Source organism: Balaenoptera physalus, assembly GCF_965194825.1.
Source record: "Balaenoptera physalus genome assembly, chromosome: 7".
NCBI lineage: Eukaryota > Metazoa > Chordata > Mammalia > Artiodactyla > Balaenopteridae > Balaenoptera > Balaenoptera physalus.
This window is the reverse complement of record NC_138886.1, coordinates 110,464,747-110,483,721: the sequence shown is the minus strand read 5'-3', so window position 1 is coordinate 110,483,721 and position 18,975 is coordinate 110,464,747. Positions and strand designations below refer to the sequence as shown.

The 18,975-nt window shown below is 42.3% G+C and overlaps 1 protein-coding gene across 1 annotated transcript in view; it reads right to left on the bottom strand.

Annotated features, from left to right (window-relative positions):
* Window positions 1-2,676: 2,676 nt before the first annotated feature.
* DOCK5 (dedicator of cytokinesis 5) overlaps window positions 2,677-18,975 on the bottom strand; it is a 189,820-nt gene continuing 173,521 nt past the window's right edge. Inside the window, exons 38-44 of the mRNA XM_082471422.1 lie at window positions 17,753-17,836; window positions 16,959-17,096; window positions 14,814-14,980; window positions 6,473-6,641; window positions 5,655-5,793; window positions 4,589-4,692; window positions 2,677-3,695 (exon numbers count right to left, since the gene is read on the bottom strand). Coding sequence (XP_082327548.1) covers window positions 3,591-3,695; window positions 4,589-4,692; window positions 5,655-5,793; window positions 6,473-6,641; window positions 14,814-14,980; window positions 16,959-17,096; window positions 17,753-17,836 — 906 coding nt within the window. The 3' untranslated portion in view covers window positions 2,677-3,590. The remainder of the gene's footprint in view (window positions 3,696-4,588; window positions 4,693-5,654; window positions 5,794-6,472; window positions 6,642-14,813; window positions 14,981-16,958; window positions 17,097-17,752; window positions 17,837-18,975) is intronic.

Below are 18,975 nucleotides of genomic sequence, written 5' to 3'. Positions count from 1 at the left end.
GGGGCTGGGAGTAGCCTGTGCATCTGAGAGGTGGTGACATGGGTAGACACTACTGTAAAAGTGCATCCACCTGTACACTAAGATTTGTGCCCTTAACTGTATGTAAGTTATGTCTTAATTTTTTTTTTTTTGGCTGCGCTGTGTGGCTTGTGGGATCTTAGTTCCTTGACCAGGGATCGAACCTGTGCCCCCCGCAGTGGAAGCGTGGAGTCCTAACCACTGGACCACCAGGGAAGTCCCAGTTATGTCTTAATTTTAAAACAAGAAATCACCCCACGACCTGGGGGCAAGCAGAGGGGCAGGACCCTTGAAGCTTGGGAAGAGTTAGCAGAGAGATTGTCATCTCAGATCCTGCTTTATCGCTGGTTTTGTCTTAGGGATCTGAGGGTGGCAGTTGTTTTTAAGAGGTCTCTCTGACAGGGGAAAATGACTGTAATTCTGGAATCAAGGCGTGAAGGTTGAGGAGGGGGAGGGAACCCATGGCCCAGGAGCCTGATTTAGGGTTTTCCTTTCCTCTAACCCCACTCTCTTCAATCCCACGGCACACCGAAGTCCTTATATCCCGGGGCTGTTCCCTTAGAACACACTGGATCGCCACAGCCTGGGGGTCTAGGAAGGTGTCTGGCATTCAGTAAGAGCTTAATATATGTTGAATGAAAACAATTCTTGAAAAAAAAACTCTCAAAGCAAGACAAGTCACCAGGACAGAGAGAGAGGGAAAAGAAGGATTAAAAAACCAAAAAAATCCCATAAACCAACATCCACAAAGGTTGTGACAATTTGGGGGTTACAACCAAGGGCTTTCAATACTTCACAGTTCTTATCAAGGAATATAAAGACCAGTTGTTTCTTTTTTTATGCCCTGCCCCTCATCTCTCCTACATTTAAGGTAATCCTAAGGCATTTCTTTGCAGTTTTCCTCTTTGACTTCAGGACAAACATTCCTTAGGATCTTTTGTCAAATATAACTCTTTCTGACTTAATAGTTTCCCAAGGAGATGAACTGTCCAATGTCCCCTGTGACTGACTATTCACAACATTACCTGGAATCCTTTGTATTCAGGCAGGAGAGATCTAGGATTTCCATGGATGTGGAAAGGGAAGCCTATGGGAAAATGCTACGTTAAAAAAGGGAAGATATTTGGGCACCAGTGTATCCGATGTCCCCAGCCTCTGACCAAAGACCAGGCTCACAACTCCTCCCTACAGCTCGGAAGGGACAGGCTTCAGGTTTGTTTCTTCTGTGACCTAGTTTACGTCCTTCTAGTTTAACGGCAGCCTGGAAAGCAGGGTGAAGCCCACGAATCCCCTCCAGCCAGTCTGCCCAGCAACTTCTCAGAAGCTGCTCCAGGCACCATGTCAGCCCTGCAGACTCTGTCCCTTCCTGCTCTTTTCTTGCCACTTAAAATCCCCTCCAGGTCTTTTTTTTTTTTTTTTTTTTTTTGGCCGAGCTGCGCAGCATGTGGGATCTTAGTTCCCCGACCGGGGATCGAACCCACACCCCCTGCACTGGAAGCATGGAGTCTTAACCACTGGAGTGGCAGGGAAGTCCCCCCCTCCAGGTCTTATTAACACTTTGTCTCTAGTCATACATGATTATATAAGAGGCCACCTTTTGGAAAGGGGCTGTTGTGTGCCGAACTAACCTGCACCCACCTTCCAAATTATCTTTGAAAAATAAAAAAAGGAACATCAATCATGCTCGTGGAGAGTTCCAGATCTTACCCAGGCCCAGCAGAGACAAGAAAGGCACATTTCATGAGGACTTACTTCACGTATTCGGTCTCACTTGAACCCCAAGGCAGCTTGCATGGTAGGGATGGTCCCCAGTTTGAAAGGTGAAGACATGAAAACTCAAGACAATTTCAAATAATTTGAGGGAGTTTGCAAAGCTGAGAGAGGACAGAGCTGGGTTGATTCAAACCCCAACGGGTTACTTCCAGAGCCTGGGTTTCTTCCCATTTCATCACACTGCAGGTGCTCCTGCGTGGAGCCAAGGAAAGAACGCAGCACTTTTAAATATGCACACTCATTTCTTGAGTAACCATGGACACATCTCAGAGGTTTTTACTTCCCTGACCCTGTGATGAATTCACATGGCTCTCCTAAAAGGGGTGACACACACACGAAGATGCAGGCAAGCAAACCCAAATTCTCAGAGGTGAAATCTCTCTCTCTTTCTTGTCTACCTCGAAGGAAAGGGGACCTGGCCAGGCTGTGGAAGAGCCCCCGGTGAGCATACCCACAGGTTGACCCAGGGCATCCACAGTCAAAAAGGTTTCTATTTTGCCATAAACACCCAAACAGTATAGAAACATCTGGGACATTTCCACTGTTGTTCCAACTAGGGGTAGGGATTGAAGAATTTGTCAGGGTTGTCTTCTAGAGGTGTTATCTGGGTATAACCTCAATGAGCAAGCTGGGTTATTAGAAAGAATCTGTAGTAGGATTTTCTGTGTTTAGCCTCAATTTCCTTATCTACAAAATGAGGGGGGGGAGGGTGTCTGTATGAGCTTTAAGGCCCTTCCAGCTCAAAAGGTCTTTAACTTTGTGTGGCTGTTTGTGTATCTGGTGGTAATATTTGATTCTCTGAAGCACCCCACTTTTTCTTCTGAAAAGAGGATTGACATGAGTACCATGAACATGTCATCAAATTAATTCCACAATCAAGAGGAATAAATAATCAAAGCGAGATATTGCACTGTATTCTCCAGGGTAAAATCAGGTTGCAGACAGGGGCTGCCGAGCCATTCCAATGGGATCTGGAAGAGAAGCAGTTCGATCCGGACTTCTAAGTCCCTTATATCCAGTGATTTCAGCTCAGAGGAGGTAACAGGACAAGAAACTGTGTGCAAAAGACAGAGCCTCAGGAGTCCATGGTAGGAAGGAGTGACTGCCTTGCAGTTAGGACCATTAGTCGGGAGTGTGAGTGAACTCCTGGCGCGGGGCGGGGGGAAGGAGGGCAGCTTTTCCATGTCACAGGTGGGTGGGGGGACACAGGTGCTCAGGGCTCACGACCCAGTCCATGTTCTTTCGATAATGTTCTTTCGATACTTGAAAGCAGCCAATCTCCATCAAAAAGAGGTTCTTTTCCACAGAGGAGACACAGGAGACCTCAGAAAGATAGATGATTCCGGCCACCAAAGTACTTGATGTTGGTCTCTCCCAATATGTTGTATGGAACAAGGTATGTCCACGTGAGAAAACTACGTCTTAAGCACAGCTTTTCAGAAGCAAAGCAAGAAATTCCTCCAAGGAATAGGTTACTGGGGTTTTCCCACCACCACTGAAGAACTTATCCAGGCTTTCGTGGACCCCCGTGGCACTGTGCTGGAGGCTGAAATGTAATGATGGTGAGGGAGAAACACGGGGCACGGCCGATTCCGGCATTCCTCGTGGACTGGAGGAGATACGGCGTGGCCTCGGGCATCAATCAAAGAGAAGCTTTCCAAAGAATGAAACCAGTTTTGAGCTGGTGAACCTCAATCCCAGATGAGGAGAGGCAGGCAGCAGGGGACCCAGGCAATGAGGACACTGCCTCCCCGAGGCCAGCTCCCACGCACCAGAGTTCCAGAGGGAGGACGAGATCCTCACTGGGATCCAGGTTCAGAAGAAAGGATGCCCGACTTCCGAGCTTTTGGAGGTGGAGGGGGCGGGGCTTTGGCTTCTCTCCGGACAGGCAGTGGGGCTGCAATCTGGTGGAGCAGACATACGAAAGGAGAGATGAGTCCTACCTTTCTCCCTAATTCTGCCTTCTACTCCACATTTCCGACATTCTGCGTTAGCTTCTCACTGATCTGAGTTTCTCTACACAGCCTTTGCAAGGTGAAAAGGGAAATTAGACTGATTTAATCTCCCCCTTCCCCTTGCATTAATCAGATATACACTAACACTGCTATATCCCCAATACTTGGCGTATATATAGTAGGGACTCAATAAATTTGTGTTGAATGAATGAAGGAAACCCATCGGAGGCCCCTTGCAGAATGACTGTCACTCACTCAGAAGAAGTAAACTCCTCAGGTGTGAACGAGAACTCACTTCTTTTTCACCCCCCACCCCGGGGCCCAGGGTGAGGTACCTTCAATCTGATGAAAGGTCTCCTTGCATACTGTTCCTTCCCATTGAAAATTCCCCTCTCTTTATGGTTTCAGGAATGAACCAAGAATCGATTAGAGGGACAAATTGATGGGAAAACCTGCCTCTTAAAAATCTTGGGGGGCTTCCCTGGTGGCGCAGTGGTTGAGAGTCCGCCTGCCGATGCAGGGGACATGGGTTCGGGCCCTGGTCTGGGAGGATCCCGCATGCCGCGGAGCAACTGGGCCCGTGAGCCACAACTACTGAGCCTGCGCGTCTGGAGCCTGTGCTCCGCAACAAGAGAGGCCGCGATAGTGAGAGGCCCGCGCACCGCGATGAAGAGTGGCCCCCACTCGCCGCAACTGGAGAAAGCCCTCACACAGAAACGAAGACCCAACACAGTCATAAAAAAAAAAAAAAAAAAAAAAAAAAAAATCTTGGGAAATCCAATGCTGCATTCCCATGAGTGCTGGGCTCTCTCTGGCCCCAGCGTCTGCCGTCACCCCCCTACCTCTGTGGAGTTCCTCTGGCTGCTCTCGTAGGGCTTGCTTTTGGGGGGAGGGGGAGGTGGGACCGCAGCCATCATCAGCCCGTCTGTCTCCAAAGATGGGGAGCCTAGAAAGGACACAAAGTAGATGAAGGCAGAGAGAAAAATTCACCAAGGGATCTCATGACACTTCTGCTGGCCACGGTAACACCTAAACCCAGCTGGTCAAGCAAATCGCTACGGTCACATTCTACAGTTTCTGTGGACAGAATGAGGAAGATCTCCTACGCCTTGGGACAGATGTAGCACCTTTCATTTAACTGAAGGCTTCACCAGAAGTTCTTAAGCAAAAATCTCACTTTTTTTGTTGAAGGTTTTTACTCTTAAGCTGAAGATGAGAATATTTTCTAGAACTTAGGATATTACTTTGTTCTCTGATATATCCCAAGTGCTTAGAAAAAGCATCTATCACATACTAGGTAGTCAATAAATATTGGTTGAATTGAACTGTCATAGTTTTATCATTTAAAGGGTGCAATATCCACTTCCTCCAGGAAAACTTGTCTGATTATCTCCGACGCTCGGCTGACTACTGTGTCCCATTTGATGTGAAGATTTACCCCTCCATCATTCCTTTGTAGTAAGCGGTCCTTGTGATTCTTCTCAGGCTCTGTGTATTGCTGAGTCCCCAAGCCTGACTGTAAGTAATATATGGAATGGGTCTATTTCTTGTCCTTATTTTGGACCCTTCTCCATATCAAGTACACAGCTATCTGCCCAATAGTTCCAAAGTTACTCACTTCCTGTCTAGTCCTATTCCAGATCTACCTCATTTATACCATCACAGTTGGAAAAGGGGCAGTGAAACCCTGTGGCTCCCTGTGTAGAAAACTTTAATGAGTCTCAGCAACCTAAGGATTCCTTGCCAAACCCTAATCTAATTGCATTATACCCACTACCACTGAATTGAACCTACTTGACGATAATCTCATACACCTTGTGGCTATCTTGGTTAAAAATGGCCCAGATTCATAAACATACACCGTCCTCTAGTAAAATGAATAGAAGGGGTCTCTACAGGAAGACTTACTCAGGGTCCTGGTCGCTTTAGGAGTGAGCGGGGGTGGGCTCAGGGGTGTTGACTGAGGCGGGGAAGAGCCATGAAACGGTGTCAGCCGACTGTCCGACAGCTGGAGACTCTTTGGCCTTTGTGCTTTTCTGGTTGGGCTCTAGCAGCGGGGGTGGGGAGAAACACAGCAAAATGTTCTCACAGTGAGGCACGCTGGGCTCATCCATGCTCAGAACAACCTCATCAGCAGAGCAGAAACTGTTAAAGGGCAAAATTCCAGGAGCCCTTTCTAAGCTTACCGCACTGGCATGCTGGGGGCACCAGGGCAGAGACACCAACAGGGAATCACCAGACCATAGACTATTTTCTGGCCGGCCACAGACTTGATTTTAATCACAGTTGGACTGTGCCATTTAGGTTGGAGATGAGCCACCCTGATTCTCAGGGAGAGCTGGTCCTGCCACACTTAACAAGTTGATGTGGCTTACGGAAGAATCAAGAACCTTTTATTTTTTTAAGTTAAAAGAAGGGAAGTGACAATGTTTGGATGGAGTCATGGACCACAGTGGCAAAAACCACAACTCCAACCATTAATCCACATGTTTATACTGTGGGTAAATCTTGCACCATTATGGATTTAGAGACTCCGATCTCTGTACGTGTTTTTCTTAGCACCATCTGAGATCTGACTCTACCCCAGGCTGCTGCGTCCTGAGAAACCCCGCTAGGTTTCTGTCTGGTGACTCACAGCTGTGAAGTACATGGTGAAATGCCTGGCTCCAGGGAAAGCAATGGCAAACTGACAAATCTATGCTGTTTGTCTGTTTGTTTGTTTTTACCATCACATCAGGTTCTGATGCTTTCTCTGCGATGACCTGGGACTTGCTGAGACTCCAGTCTTTTCTCTTGAACTTGCTCATCCGGTTCTCACTGTCCTCTTTGAGGGACAGATCTTCTACTCTGGCCCCTGACGAGGCCCTGCGCTCCAAAAGGGGCTCCAGGATGGACCTATCAGGGGTGGGGGAGGGAAGGATTGGGAGTTTGGGGTTAGTAGAGGCAAACTAGTAAATATAGGATAGATAAACAACAAAGTTCTACTGTAGAGCACAGGGAACTATATTCAATATCCTGGGATAAACCATAATGGAAAAGAATATGAAAAAGAATACATATATGTATAACTGAGTCACTTTGTTATACAGCAGAAATTAACACAACATTGTAAGTCAACTATACTTCAATAAATTTTTTGAAAAAAGGATTGACCTATCAGCCATGAACAAGGACAAAGTCAGAAAACACTGATCACCTGACAGTCAAAACTGATATATGTACAACTGATTCACTTTGCTGTAGACCTGAAACTAACACAACATTGTAAATTAAGTATACCCCAATAAAAATTAAAACAAACAAACAAACAAACAAAAAACTGACTCCAAAAAGACCAGGGGATATGACTCCACAGCCGAACCTTGACCTGTGGCATTGTTCTCAGGTTGTAATCTGAATTTCCAACTGCCAATTGAATCTCTCAAGGTCTACGTGTACAGAAATGAGGCCGTCCAAGTACGGAAAGAAAATACTAGTGAATATTTATCTTATCTCAGGAAGACAAGGTCTTATTAAACTTAGAGGTAAAGACAGAGTTCACACAGTAAAAGATGAATAGGCAGCTTTATGTAGTGGATAATAGCACATTCTCTGGAGCCCTACAGCCTGGGTTCAAATCCTACCTACACTGACTTGCTGGGTGACCTTGGGCAGATAACCTTTTCATACCTCAGTTTCCTTATATGTGAAATGGGGATAATAATAGTACCTACCTCACAGGGTGATTACAGAATGCTTACAACAGTGCCTAGCATATAGCAGTACTCCTCAAATGTTTTTTAATTACAGTGATAGATTTTCAAGCACCATAGTGAAAATGGATCCATTCAAGAACCATAATTAGATGTTAATACATAGAGGAGAAGAGTTTGATGAGAAACAGGAGAGTCTCAAAATATCTCCCCATAAATTGCTTATTAATTACAAAGGGAAAAATAGTAAGTACTATTTTAAAAATAGAAAAGAAAATGGACCAAATCTTAACCACAGGATCAATTAAATCACTAATAAGGGACAAATGGGTAATGTGCTTCCAGATACGATACCTGAAAAGAACATATCACACAGAAATGTATCACCTGAATCCTAAGCACGAGGAAACATCAGACAAACCCAAACGAAAAAAAATTCTATAAAATAACTGGCCCATAATCTTCAAAAGTATCATTATGAAAGACAAGGAAAGGCTAAGGAAACGATTTCAAATTAAAGAATAGAGAGACATGGCTAAATACAATATGTGATCCTGATTGGATCCTGTACCAGAAATTGCTATAAGACGTTACTGGGACAACTGACAAAACTGGAATATGGGGCTTCCCTGGTGGCGCAGTGGTTGAGAGTCCGCCTGCCGATGCAGGGGACATGGGTTCGGGCCCTGGTCTGGGAGGATCCCGCATGCCGCGGAGCAACTGGGCCCGTGAGCCACAACTACTGAGCCTGCGCGTCTGGAGCCTGTGCTCCGCAACAAGAGAGGCCGCGATAGTGAGAGGCCCGCGCACCGCGATGAAGAGTGGCCCCCACTCGCCGCAACTGGAGAAAGCCCTCACACAGAAACGAAGACCCAACACAGCCAAAAATAAACATAATAAATAAATAATAAATAAAAATTAAAAAAAAAAAACAAAAAACTGGAATATGGGTTGTAGCTTTAAGTATTGGGTCAATGTCACATTTCCTGAATGTATAGGCTGTACTGAATGTAGTACGTGGTTACAATATGACAATCTGCTTGCTCCATAGCCATGGTGTATGCAGCCCACTCTCAAATGGTAGACTGGGGGTTGGGGGGAGAGACAGAGAGGAATGATGTGGCAAAATGTAAAAACGAGGGGGGGGAGGGGTTAAAAACCTATCTTTGTGATGTACAGATTGCTTATAGCTTCTAAATGGGTATTTAATCAGTTCTGGTTTAACTAAAAATTGGTAGATTTTACTCCATAAAAATGAAAAGTTTGGAGGGGTAGGTCGGCAGAGCACAGAGGATTTTTAGGGCAGTGAAATTATTCTATATGATACTACAATGGTGAATATATTTATCAAAACTCACAATGTACAACACCACGAGTGAACCCTAACGTAAACTATGGACTTTGGATGATTGTGATGTGTCAATGTAGGTTCATCAAGTGTAACAAATGTATCGCTCTGGTGCTGGATGCTTACGGTAGGGGAGGCTGGGCGTGTCCAGGGCAGAGGTACATGGGAACTCTCTGTACTTTCTGGTCATTCTTGCTGTGAACCTAAAACTGCTCTAAAAAATAAAGCCTATTTTTTTTTTTTAGAAAAAGCTTTGATATGAAATAAGACAACAAAAAACAGCTATCAGCTTTTAGTATTTAAAAATTAAAAGCTTCTGTTCAGCAGAAAGCATCATTCGTAAACTAAAACTATTGGCTGTACATACTTTAGATGGCAAATATCATTAATGTATAAGAAACTTTTACAAATCAAAAAGAAAAAAATATGAGTAGCTCAATTTTTACAAACTGTCGAAGGAGATAAACAGGTATTTCACGAAAAAAGAAATCCAAATAATTTTTTAAAAACTTAGTATCACTAATTATTAAATATGTAAATATTAAAATGAGATCACTGGAAGGGGCAGACTTTTTTTCACATTTTATTATGGAAAATTTCGAACATTAAAAAGTGGAGAGAATATAATAAACTTTTTTTTTTTTGGGCTGCGCTGTGTGCCATGCAGGATTTTAGTTCCCCGACCAAGGATCGAACCTGCGCCCCTTGCAGTGGAAGCACGGAGTCCTAACCACTGGATGGCCAGGGAAGTCCCCGAGAGAATATAATAAATCTTATGTGTACATTACTCAGCATCAACAGTGATCAACTCATGGCCAATCTTATTTCTTATATCCATCCAGTCATAGCCCTCACCCCTCACTGGGTTATTTGGAAGTAATTCCTAGATATCACATCTCATCTATAAATATTTTGGTGCATATCTCTACAAGGCAAGGATTCGCCTTCATAACAAAACTACACTCCCATCATCATTCCTAAAAAAGTGAATAATTCTCTAATTTCATCAAACATCCAGTCAGTGTTCAAATTTCCTGTCTCATATTTTTTTTGGCAAGGGATTTGTTTGAATCGGGATCTAAAGAAGATTCACTCATTGTATTTGGCTGATATACTTCTTAAGTCATTTTAAGCTTTTTAATACTTTAGGTCTCACTTTCTACAAAATATTTTGCCCTCTTCAGTGAAGATACAGGATGAGAAAGTACCAGGGAAGTCTGGTTAAAGAACCACTGGAGTCACAATGGAAGATGCTTCTACACTACAATTCTTCTTCTTTTTTATTTCAAATTATTCTCTCCTTTTCTGAATCATCTTTTATTATTATTATTATTTTTTAAAGATTACATGCCTGAATTTGCAATTTTTTGGTATTTTCCAATTATTAGTATATTTAAGGGGAAGCCACTCACTATTATTTGTCTTAAATCTGTACTAATTAAAAAAAATCATAGAACTAAATTCCAAAACAGACGCTTATTATTCTTAAAACCAACCAAGCCAAATCAAACAAAAAGAATCACTTCAAACAGTAGTTGGTCAGGGAGGGAAAAAAAACCCCAAAACAACAATCCAGTATTCTACTGGGTCTACTATTACTTTACCTGTGAGATTGAGAATGAAGGTAAGTGTCTGTGGGTCATTAGATCTACAGGCAAAGATCTAGGCCCTAATATGAGTTTCATTAGGGCCTAATTATGAACCAAACTAAACAGTAAAATAATGATAGTGTAGTCCCACAGTGCCTGTGTTATTTTTTTCTTACACTGACTATCTCAATGATTTTCCTGAAATTCCAAAGAGTAATTTTTTTTCTAAAAAATGTTGGTTTGGGGCCCCTACTTGGCTGGAGCTCTGAGCATGTACTGAGTTGACCTGCTGTGCAAGCCCTTCCAGCTTCCCTTAACACGATGCACTGTGTTTCATAAAGTTATTCTCTTTCTGGGCCACAGCCTCCCATGTGCCAAACAGGATGGATACACCCAACCAAGAAAGAAGTGAGCCTTTACAGACTGCACACCCAATAATCACCATGAATGTTCTAATGAATACTGTGACATAACACTGCTAATAGGAGAATTGAGGTCATTGGGTGTGAATCAGTTTGAGATGGTTTAAAGAAGCATCCTGAATAAATGCTAGAAAATGGCATCAATGATGTCATCTTACTGGGCAAATGTGGGCAAGAGCAATAACCCACTTTGCCCGGGGTCATGACATAAAGAGGACCCCAGTCACCTGCTCTCTATTTACTGCCCTAATGGATCAGCAATTACGGTGTCTCTGAGTTTCAACAGCTGCCTGAAAACTTTTTATTTTTTTTTTGGAATGAGACAGAGTTTATTTAAGAAAAGAGAACAGGACAGAACTTCTACGCTTGCCACAAAGTAGGCAGTATCTCTTTACGGCATGAAAAAAAACATAGATGGGAAAAAAATAAACAAATGAATCAGGTATTATTTAATATTTTGAAATTCAAAAGATTAAGAATAGTCCAAATACCTAATACGGGTGACTATATTATGAAAAATTATATAGTCACTCATACATTGTATATGGCATTGCATATTGGCATTTGTGATATCAAGAATTGTAAAAAATATTACTCCCTGAATAAGTAATATATGCTTTGGGGAAGTAAAGCCTACACTCCATCTTAACCTAAAGGCTGAGAAGTGATCTGAGACTATATCTTAAATAATCGTAAAGCTATATGGACACATGTTTGTTACAATTCTTAATAGTATAAATGCATTTTATATTGATACAACCTAATTTTTTTTTTTTTTTTTTTTTTAATTTTGGCCGTACTGAGGGGCTTGCAGGATCTCAGTTCCTCGACCAGGGATTGAACCTGGGCCACAGCAGTGAAAACACTGAATCCTAACCACTAAGCCACCAGGGTACTCCCTAAATGTCTTTTATTAAATTTATAATGAACTTTTATGGTTATCTGTTTAGAAACAGTGACAAAGCTTAAACATTCTATAGTAGGGAGAAGAATTAATTATGGCACATTCATATGATGTAATGGTAGAGAGCCATCAAAAGTGATAATTAAAAACTAATAATAAAATTATATAGCAATATGGAAAATGCTTATGACAAAAAGACAAAGAGGAAAAGCAAATTACCAAATTAAATCTGTGCTATAACTGCAGCTGTGTAAAGATATCTATGTCAATGGTAAAGGATAGATAAATAATTTAGAAAATAATAAACATTTGAGGGCTTCCCTGGTGGCACAGTGGTTAAGAATCTGCCTGCCAATGCACGGGACATGGGTTCAAGCTCTGGTCTGGGAAGATCCCACATGCCACGGAGCAGCTAAGCCCATGCACCACAACTGCTGAGCCTGTGCTCTAGAGCCCATGAGCCACAACTACTGAGCCCGCATGCCACAACTACTGAAGCTCGCGTGCCTAGAGCCCATGCTCCGTAACAAGAGAAGCCACCGCAATGAGAAGCCCTCACACCTCAACAAAGAGTAGCCCCCGCTCGCCGCAACTAGAGAAAGCCTGCATGCAGCAGTGAAGACCCAATGCAGCCAATAAATAAGTAAGTAAGTAAATAAATAAATAAAATATTTGATTGCCAGGTAGAAGGCCATTTGGACAGGCTATTTTTGTGATATGATTATTATAATATGGAATTACAAAATTATAAATAAGTGTTAAGTCAACTGACTTAACTTATATTCAACATTAAAACACACGGTGATGTTAAATACTCATCATGTACATAAAATTAAGCAATAGGTCACAAAATGGTACATGCTATGCTTTTCCACTTGAACACAATTATGAATTCACTCCTTTAAAATATTTTAAATTTGAACATATGGAAAGGCACTCCATGTTTCTCGCAAGAAGGCTCAACATCAAAAAGCCCTAAATTCAATCCATAAATTTAACATATCCCAATAAAAATAACAGGATTCCAGACAAGTTAATACGAAAATGAGCGATGAATAAAACTAGCCAGACAAATTCTGAAAAAAAACTACTAGAAATTTTAAAACCTTTAAAATCTATAGTAATTAAAACTGCATTAGAACAAGTGCATGAACCACACAGGTAGATCTAAGAAATGGGGAACAAGTCTACAAACAGACTAAAGAACATATTGGAATTTGATTTTTTTATAAGGCTGACATTTCAAATCAGTAGAGAAAAGATGGGTTGCTCACTAAATGTTATAGGGAGAATTGGGTAGCCAAGAAGGAAAAAAAAATTGGTTCTATACCTTACACTTTATACTAAAATAAATTGCAAAGAAGCACAGATTTTATAATAAATACTGAAAACCTAAAATTAGGCTTTTTGTAGTCTTAAAGTGAGGAAGGCCTTTATGATATAAAATCCAGAAGCCATAAAATCAAATATTAACTTATTTGACTGCATAAAAAAATCAGCATAACTAAATAAAAGATTAGAAGCAAAGTCAGAAGACAAAGGAGAAATTGGAAATATTTCAACGCATATCACAGACAAAGGGTCAATATCCAACAGAAAAATGTACACAAAATATCTGACCACAGTTCACAGAAAATAAAATACATACAAGCTACTAAACAAATGAAAAGATGCTCAACCTCACACAAAACAAGAGGGATGAAAGAAAACCAATATGCAACCAGACAAAAGCCCTAGGCCAAGAAAATATTTTCCACCTATCAGATTGGTAAAAATTAAAAGGCCTGATAATACACAATTTGGTGGCAAGATGTGGGTGAACAGGCACCCTTGTGTGTTGCTGATGGAACTGTAAATGGGTATAATCTCTATGAAAGTCAGTTTAGGAATAATTTTGAAAACTGCAGCTATATATGTTTGACAGAGCAATTTCACTTCTGGACTTTTTCTCATATTGATATACTTGAATATTAACAAAATAATATATTTTTAAGGTTACTCATTGCTATCACTACTGTGATAGTAAAAGGCTGAAATCAACCAAATGTCCATCAGTAGACAATGATGGAGTGTATCACAAGTAGGGAAATCATGAGATGTCTGCAACTCAAAGGAAAGAGGAGGCTCTCGCAGTTCTGAAATGGAATGATTTTCAAGATCTAGTCAGTGAAAAAAGCAAAGCAGGACTGCCCTGGTGGCGCAGTGGTTAAGAATCTGCCTGCCAACGCAGGGGACACGGGTTCGAGCCCTGGTCCGGGAAGATCCCACATGCCGTGGAGCAACTAAGCCTGTGTGCCACAACTACTGAGCCTGCGCTCTAGGACCCGTGAGCCACAACTACTGAGACCGTGTGCCACAACTACTGGAGCCTGCATGCCTAGAGCCTGTGCTCTGCAACAAGAGAAGCCACTGCAATGAGAAGCCCGCACACCTCAACGAAGAGTAGCTCCCACTCGCCAACGCAGCCAAAAATAAATAAATAAATAAACTAATTTTTTTAAAAAGCAAGGCAAAGAGTATTATATGCTGCCGTTTATAAATAAAAAACGTGTGACGAAGGATATATATTTAGGAACTGCTTCTGTATAGATAAAGAGCTGCTGGAAAGGCACCACGGACATGAACCTGAATGCTAACATCACTGGCCTCTGGAGAGTGGTACTGATGAGCTGGGAGTCGGGCACTGACAGGAGACCTCTCATGATACGTCCTTTTGTACCTTTGAAATTTCATATGTGATTACATTGCCTACTCATAAAATAAACTTAAAAATTATTTTAAAAAACTGAAACAAAAAAAGTCAAGCAATAACTACAAATTATTCTGAAACAAACAAAATAGGATATGATTGGCTGGGTCATAGGGTGTGATAGCGTTATGGGTGATTTTTTTTTCCATTTTTCATAACTGTTGCTACTATCACGTAAATAATGATATTCCTCATGACGAAGACGATGAGAAAGACCCAAAAACTAATAACCCAGGTACTGTGAATTATTTCCCTTACGAAGATGATGCATCCACACTGACCAAGTCTCACTTTGGGGACCAAAGGCAAACATTAGGAAGGAGTTACCTCACCCCTCCTGGCAATTAAAGATCAAAGCCTTACCCATCAGATCCTGGTCTGGAAGGAGCATTATCAGATGAGTTAGAAGAGCTGGAGATCACAGAGGAAGTCACCGAGGTGATGGACAATCTCCGCAGTGTGGACGACATGATGTAGGGGAGCACCATAGACCCTGTGCGGTTTTGCTTCCTCTCCGTCAAGTTGGGCGGCTAAAGGAGACATGATCCCTCATGGTTAGCTGGCCTGGAATTCAGCCCTTAGGAACTGGTGCAGTCCCCGCTGGTTTGTGGCGAGTGCCCACCTGTATTGGGGTTGGCACCCCATTCTGATGGGTTGGTGCCTGTGTTGCGTCGGTTGTTAAATATTGCAAATACTTGTATTCTTTTTTTGTAGTTTGAAAGATTTTACTGACATTTTGTTTATTATGACATACGAGATATTTTGTAACTGCATATCACAACATCCTGACATTTAAGCATCTAGGTTGTGAGTTCATTTTCTGTATATTAAGCAACTCTCCATTTTTAAAAGATTTGTTTTATTGAAGTATAGTTGATTTACAATGCTGTTTTAGTTTCTGCTGTACAGCAAAGTGATTCAGTTAAATATATATATATTTTTTCCTTTTCATATTCTTTTCCATAATGGTTTATCACAGGATATTGAATATAGGTCCCTGTGCTATACAGTAGGACCTTGTTGTTTACCCATCCTATATATACTAGTTTACATCTGCTAATCCCAAACTCCCGATCCATCCTTGTCCCCCAATCCATCCCTTCTCCACCCTCCCTGTCCATCCCTCCCCCACCCCTCTTATATTCTTAGTTATAAACACAACTTCGGTTAAGCCTACCTTGTTTCTAAAACTAGAGAAAAATTCACCCTAACTTTCTGCCAGCCTCATAAGAGAGGGAAACCAAGATGTTCATTACTCATCAATAAAAATAGAAAACCCCTCTGTCTGCTTCTCCAGCTTAGCTTCTACTGGCCATTTAAAAAAAAGAATACTGGCCTAATAGAAAAGTTTTAGATTGAAACTGGACACCTGATGCTTATCCTGGTGAATCTTAGGAAATAAAGGAATACGGATATACTCTCATAAGAAATGTCTCCAGTAGGTCACCATATCAAATTCAAATGTTAATATTGGCCTGGGTCTAATAAAAACTAAACTCATTGAGTGAAAGCCAAGTCTTTGCCATCTAGGAATTTGTGTAAAAGACAAAAGTTCCTAAAAGAAAACTCTTAACTGCCAACAGGTTAGGAGGTAAATTCGTAGGAAGGCATGACTGAACAGTTGGGTGACTGAGAGAGATGATCAAAAAGATACTAGGGAGAAAAATGTAGCAGAGATGGAGGTATGGGAATAGGGGACAGGAATACATGAAAAGAAATGCAGAGCTTTGATTTGGAGGAAAGAGGATTTCTGAAAATCTGGGGTTCAAGAACACAACATTTGAAGAGAGCTGGATGAACTCATGTTAAAAAGAGCGGTTAAATGAAGCTGGAACCAAGCATACCATCAACTGTGGGAGAGAAGAGGCTGACCCATGTATCTATCGCTCCACCCAACTTCTTGGGAGGAAAAGAAGAAAACTGTAGCTGTGAGAAATGTTACAACTGTCCAAAAAAATCATGACATCAGCTACGTGCATTGTCAAATGTAATTCACAATTCTCTGTCCCCTTCGAAGGTGTGATGAATATGAACATTTCACCAAAATAAAAAATAAAGATTAGGAAAAAGTGTAGGAGTTGGGCTAGGAGTTGGGCTAGACAGGACAGGAATAACCAGTGTCTGGGATTAGGAAACCCCAATTTCTAGTCGTGTGGTTTTCACAGTGTGGTGCCTAGGCCCGCAGCACTACCTGCCGGCATGTTAGAAATGCAAATTCTTGGGCCCCATCCCAGACCAAGTGAATCAGAAACCCTAAGGATGTGGCCCAGCAATCTGTTTTCATGAGCCTTCCAGGTGGCTCTGACGGTCATTCAAGTTTAAGAGCCACTGTCCAGCACAACAACAGTTGAAGGTTATCAAGAGGGGACCATGCCTTCTCCGAACTGCCCCAGTGTTTGCATGCCATTCCTAGGCTACTTTGACTCATTTGGCATCTGAAAAACGGATCAATATCATAAACGGTAGAAGAGACTAGAAAAAGCTCATGGCTGTTGAGACAAAGCCTACCAGTGTTATAACCCCATAGAGCTTTTCCACTTTCTCCTTGAGTTCCCGGAAGCAAGAAGACAACCGGTCGTGCAGTGGCTTCAGCTGCTCCGTCAGCTTCTCCCCATGGATGCGGATCCCCTCTGTCAGCAGAGGCATCTGGGAAGAAGGGCATGAAAGGAATGGGATATTGTTTAGGAAGAGGGATAGTTCAGATCTGGATGCTGGGGAAAGATGGAAGGTGGGGATGGACAGGTACACCGGTAGACAGAGCACGTTTCAAACGAAAACACTGCTTCTCAGTGTAAAGCTTGGGAACTGGATGCTCTTGGGTCAAAGATGCAGAGGAACCTGCACACTGGGGATACAAGTAACCAGGGGAAGGGCTGACAGGCAAGGCAAATCCACGTGAGCCTGGGGGCCTTTCTATGCAGGAGTAACTGATGTGTTTCACTTTGGACTCAACTGTATGACTGCGTTTCCTCCCACTGTTCATAGAAGTAGTGAGAGAGAGAGAGAGAGAAACTGAGGCCAACATCTCTCATCTGGAAACACAGGCCGGCAAACCAATTTGGGGACTTTAATCTCCCCTCTAAGAAGGCCCCTCTCAACACTGTGCAGTCTAATGGAATGTTCTTCCTACGTTGCTTCGCCAAATAAATAGATAGGTTGCGATTCCAAGGGTTAAAAAAAAAAAAAAAGTAACCCTAAACGTGCGCTTGGAGATGGATGCCCTAGAGAATATCCTGGTGTTGTGTGTGGTGGTCGCCCACAGAGCATGGAGAGCTGCCCAGCCACGCCTCCCCTGGACATACCTGCAACGCTATTAGTCGCTTTAGCAGCTCGATCTTCTCCTGGTCTTCAGGATGCTCCTGCAAGTACTTTTCTGTAAAAAAAGCCTAAAAGCAAAGCATGGGCAGGTATTGATTAGAACACATTCCTATCTGTGTATTTGACCCTAAGAGGAAGGGGAGGGAAGCCTAGAAGGGTGAAACACGTCTTCTGTTCTGGCTGATGAACCAGGAATGATTAAGTAAACATTCGTTCCTTTCCTGGGAAGCCCTTAAAACACCTGAGTGGACAATTCAAAAAGGAAAGAGTTATTCTGTAGTCTTCCTGGAATCATGCAATTCCTAGCAAGAGTACATTCTCAACTGCTACACACACACAAATCAAATCATCAGCAGCAGCAGCAGAGCAGAATGCCATTCATTAAATAACTTCCCCAAAGAGCTAAGAAAAGGCCAAATGGCAATATCAAAAGGTTACTCATTAGAGTAAGTGCCTAGATCTTATAAAGGAAAGAGCAAAAATTTAATAGGCCAATGATGTGGCTGAGAGTTTTCCTGCCCAGCATTTTATAGGCTGTATCGCAATTCCTGAAGATTCGTATTGGCACTTTCTTACTAATCACCTATCCAAAAGGCTACTTTGAGGACAACATGAGAAATGCTACAGATGTGAAAGTCTTTTGAAAATATTAAATGCAGGTTGCATTTATTATGCTATGTCAAGACCATGTCACCCATAACATCAATAAACATTCATGGAAAGGTCCTATAATGGGGACATAAAACTCAAACTTGGGCTTCCCTGGTGGCGCAGTGGTTGGGAATCTGCCTGCCAGTGCAGGGGACACGGGTTCAAGCCCTGGTCTGGGAGGATCCCACATGCCATGGAGCTACTGAGCCCGTGAGCCACAGCTACTGAACCTGTGCGTCTGGAGCTTGTGCTCCGCAACAAGAGAGGCCGCGATAGTGAGAGGCCCGCGCACCGTGATGAAGAGTGGCCCCCACTCGCCGTAACTGGAGAAAGCCCTTGCACAGAAAACGAAGACCCAACACAGCCAAAAATAAATAAATAAATAAATAAATAAAAACAAAAAACAAAACACTCAAACTCAAACTCAAACTATAAATACAGGTGTTCCATAGGAGACCATTTTAAAGACAGAATTGATTAGGAAAGAAAAACTAAAGTCTGTAGTGAACATTTGAGCTCCGACAGAGTTCAAAACGGGAGTTATCTATTTTCTCCC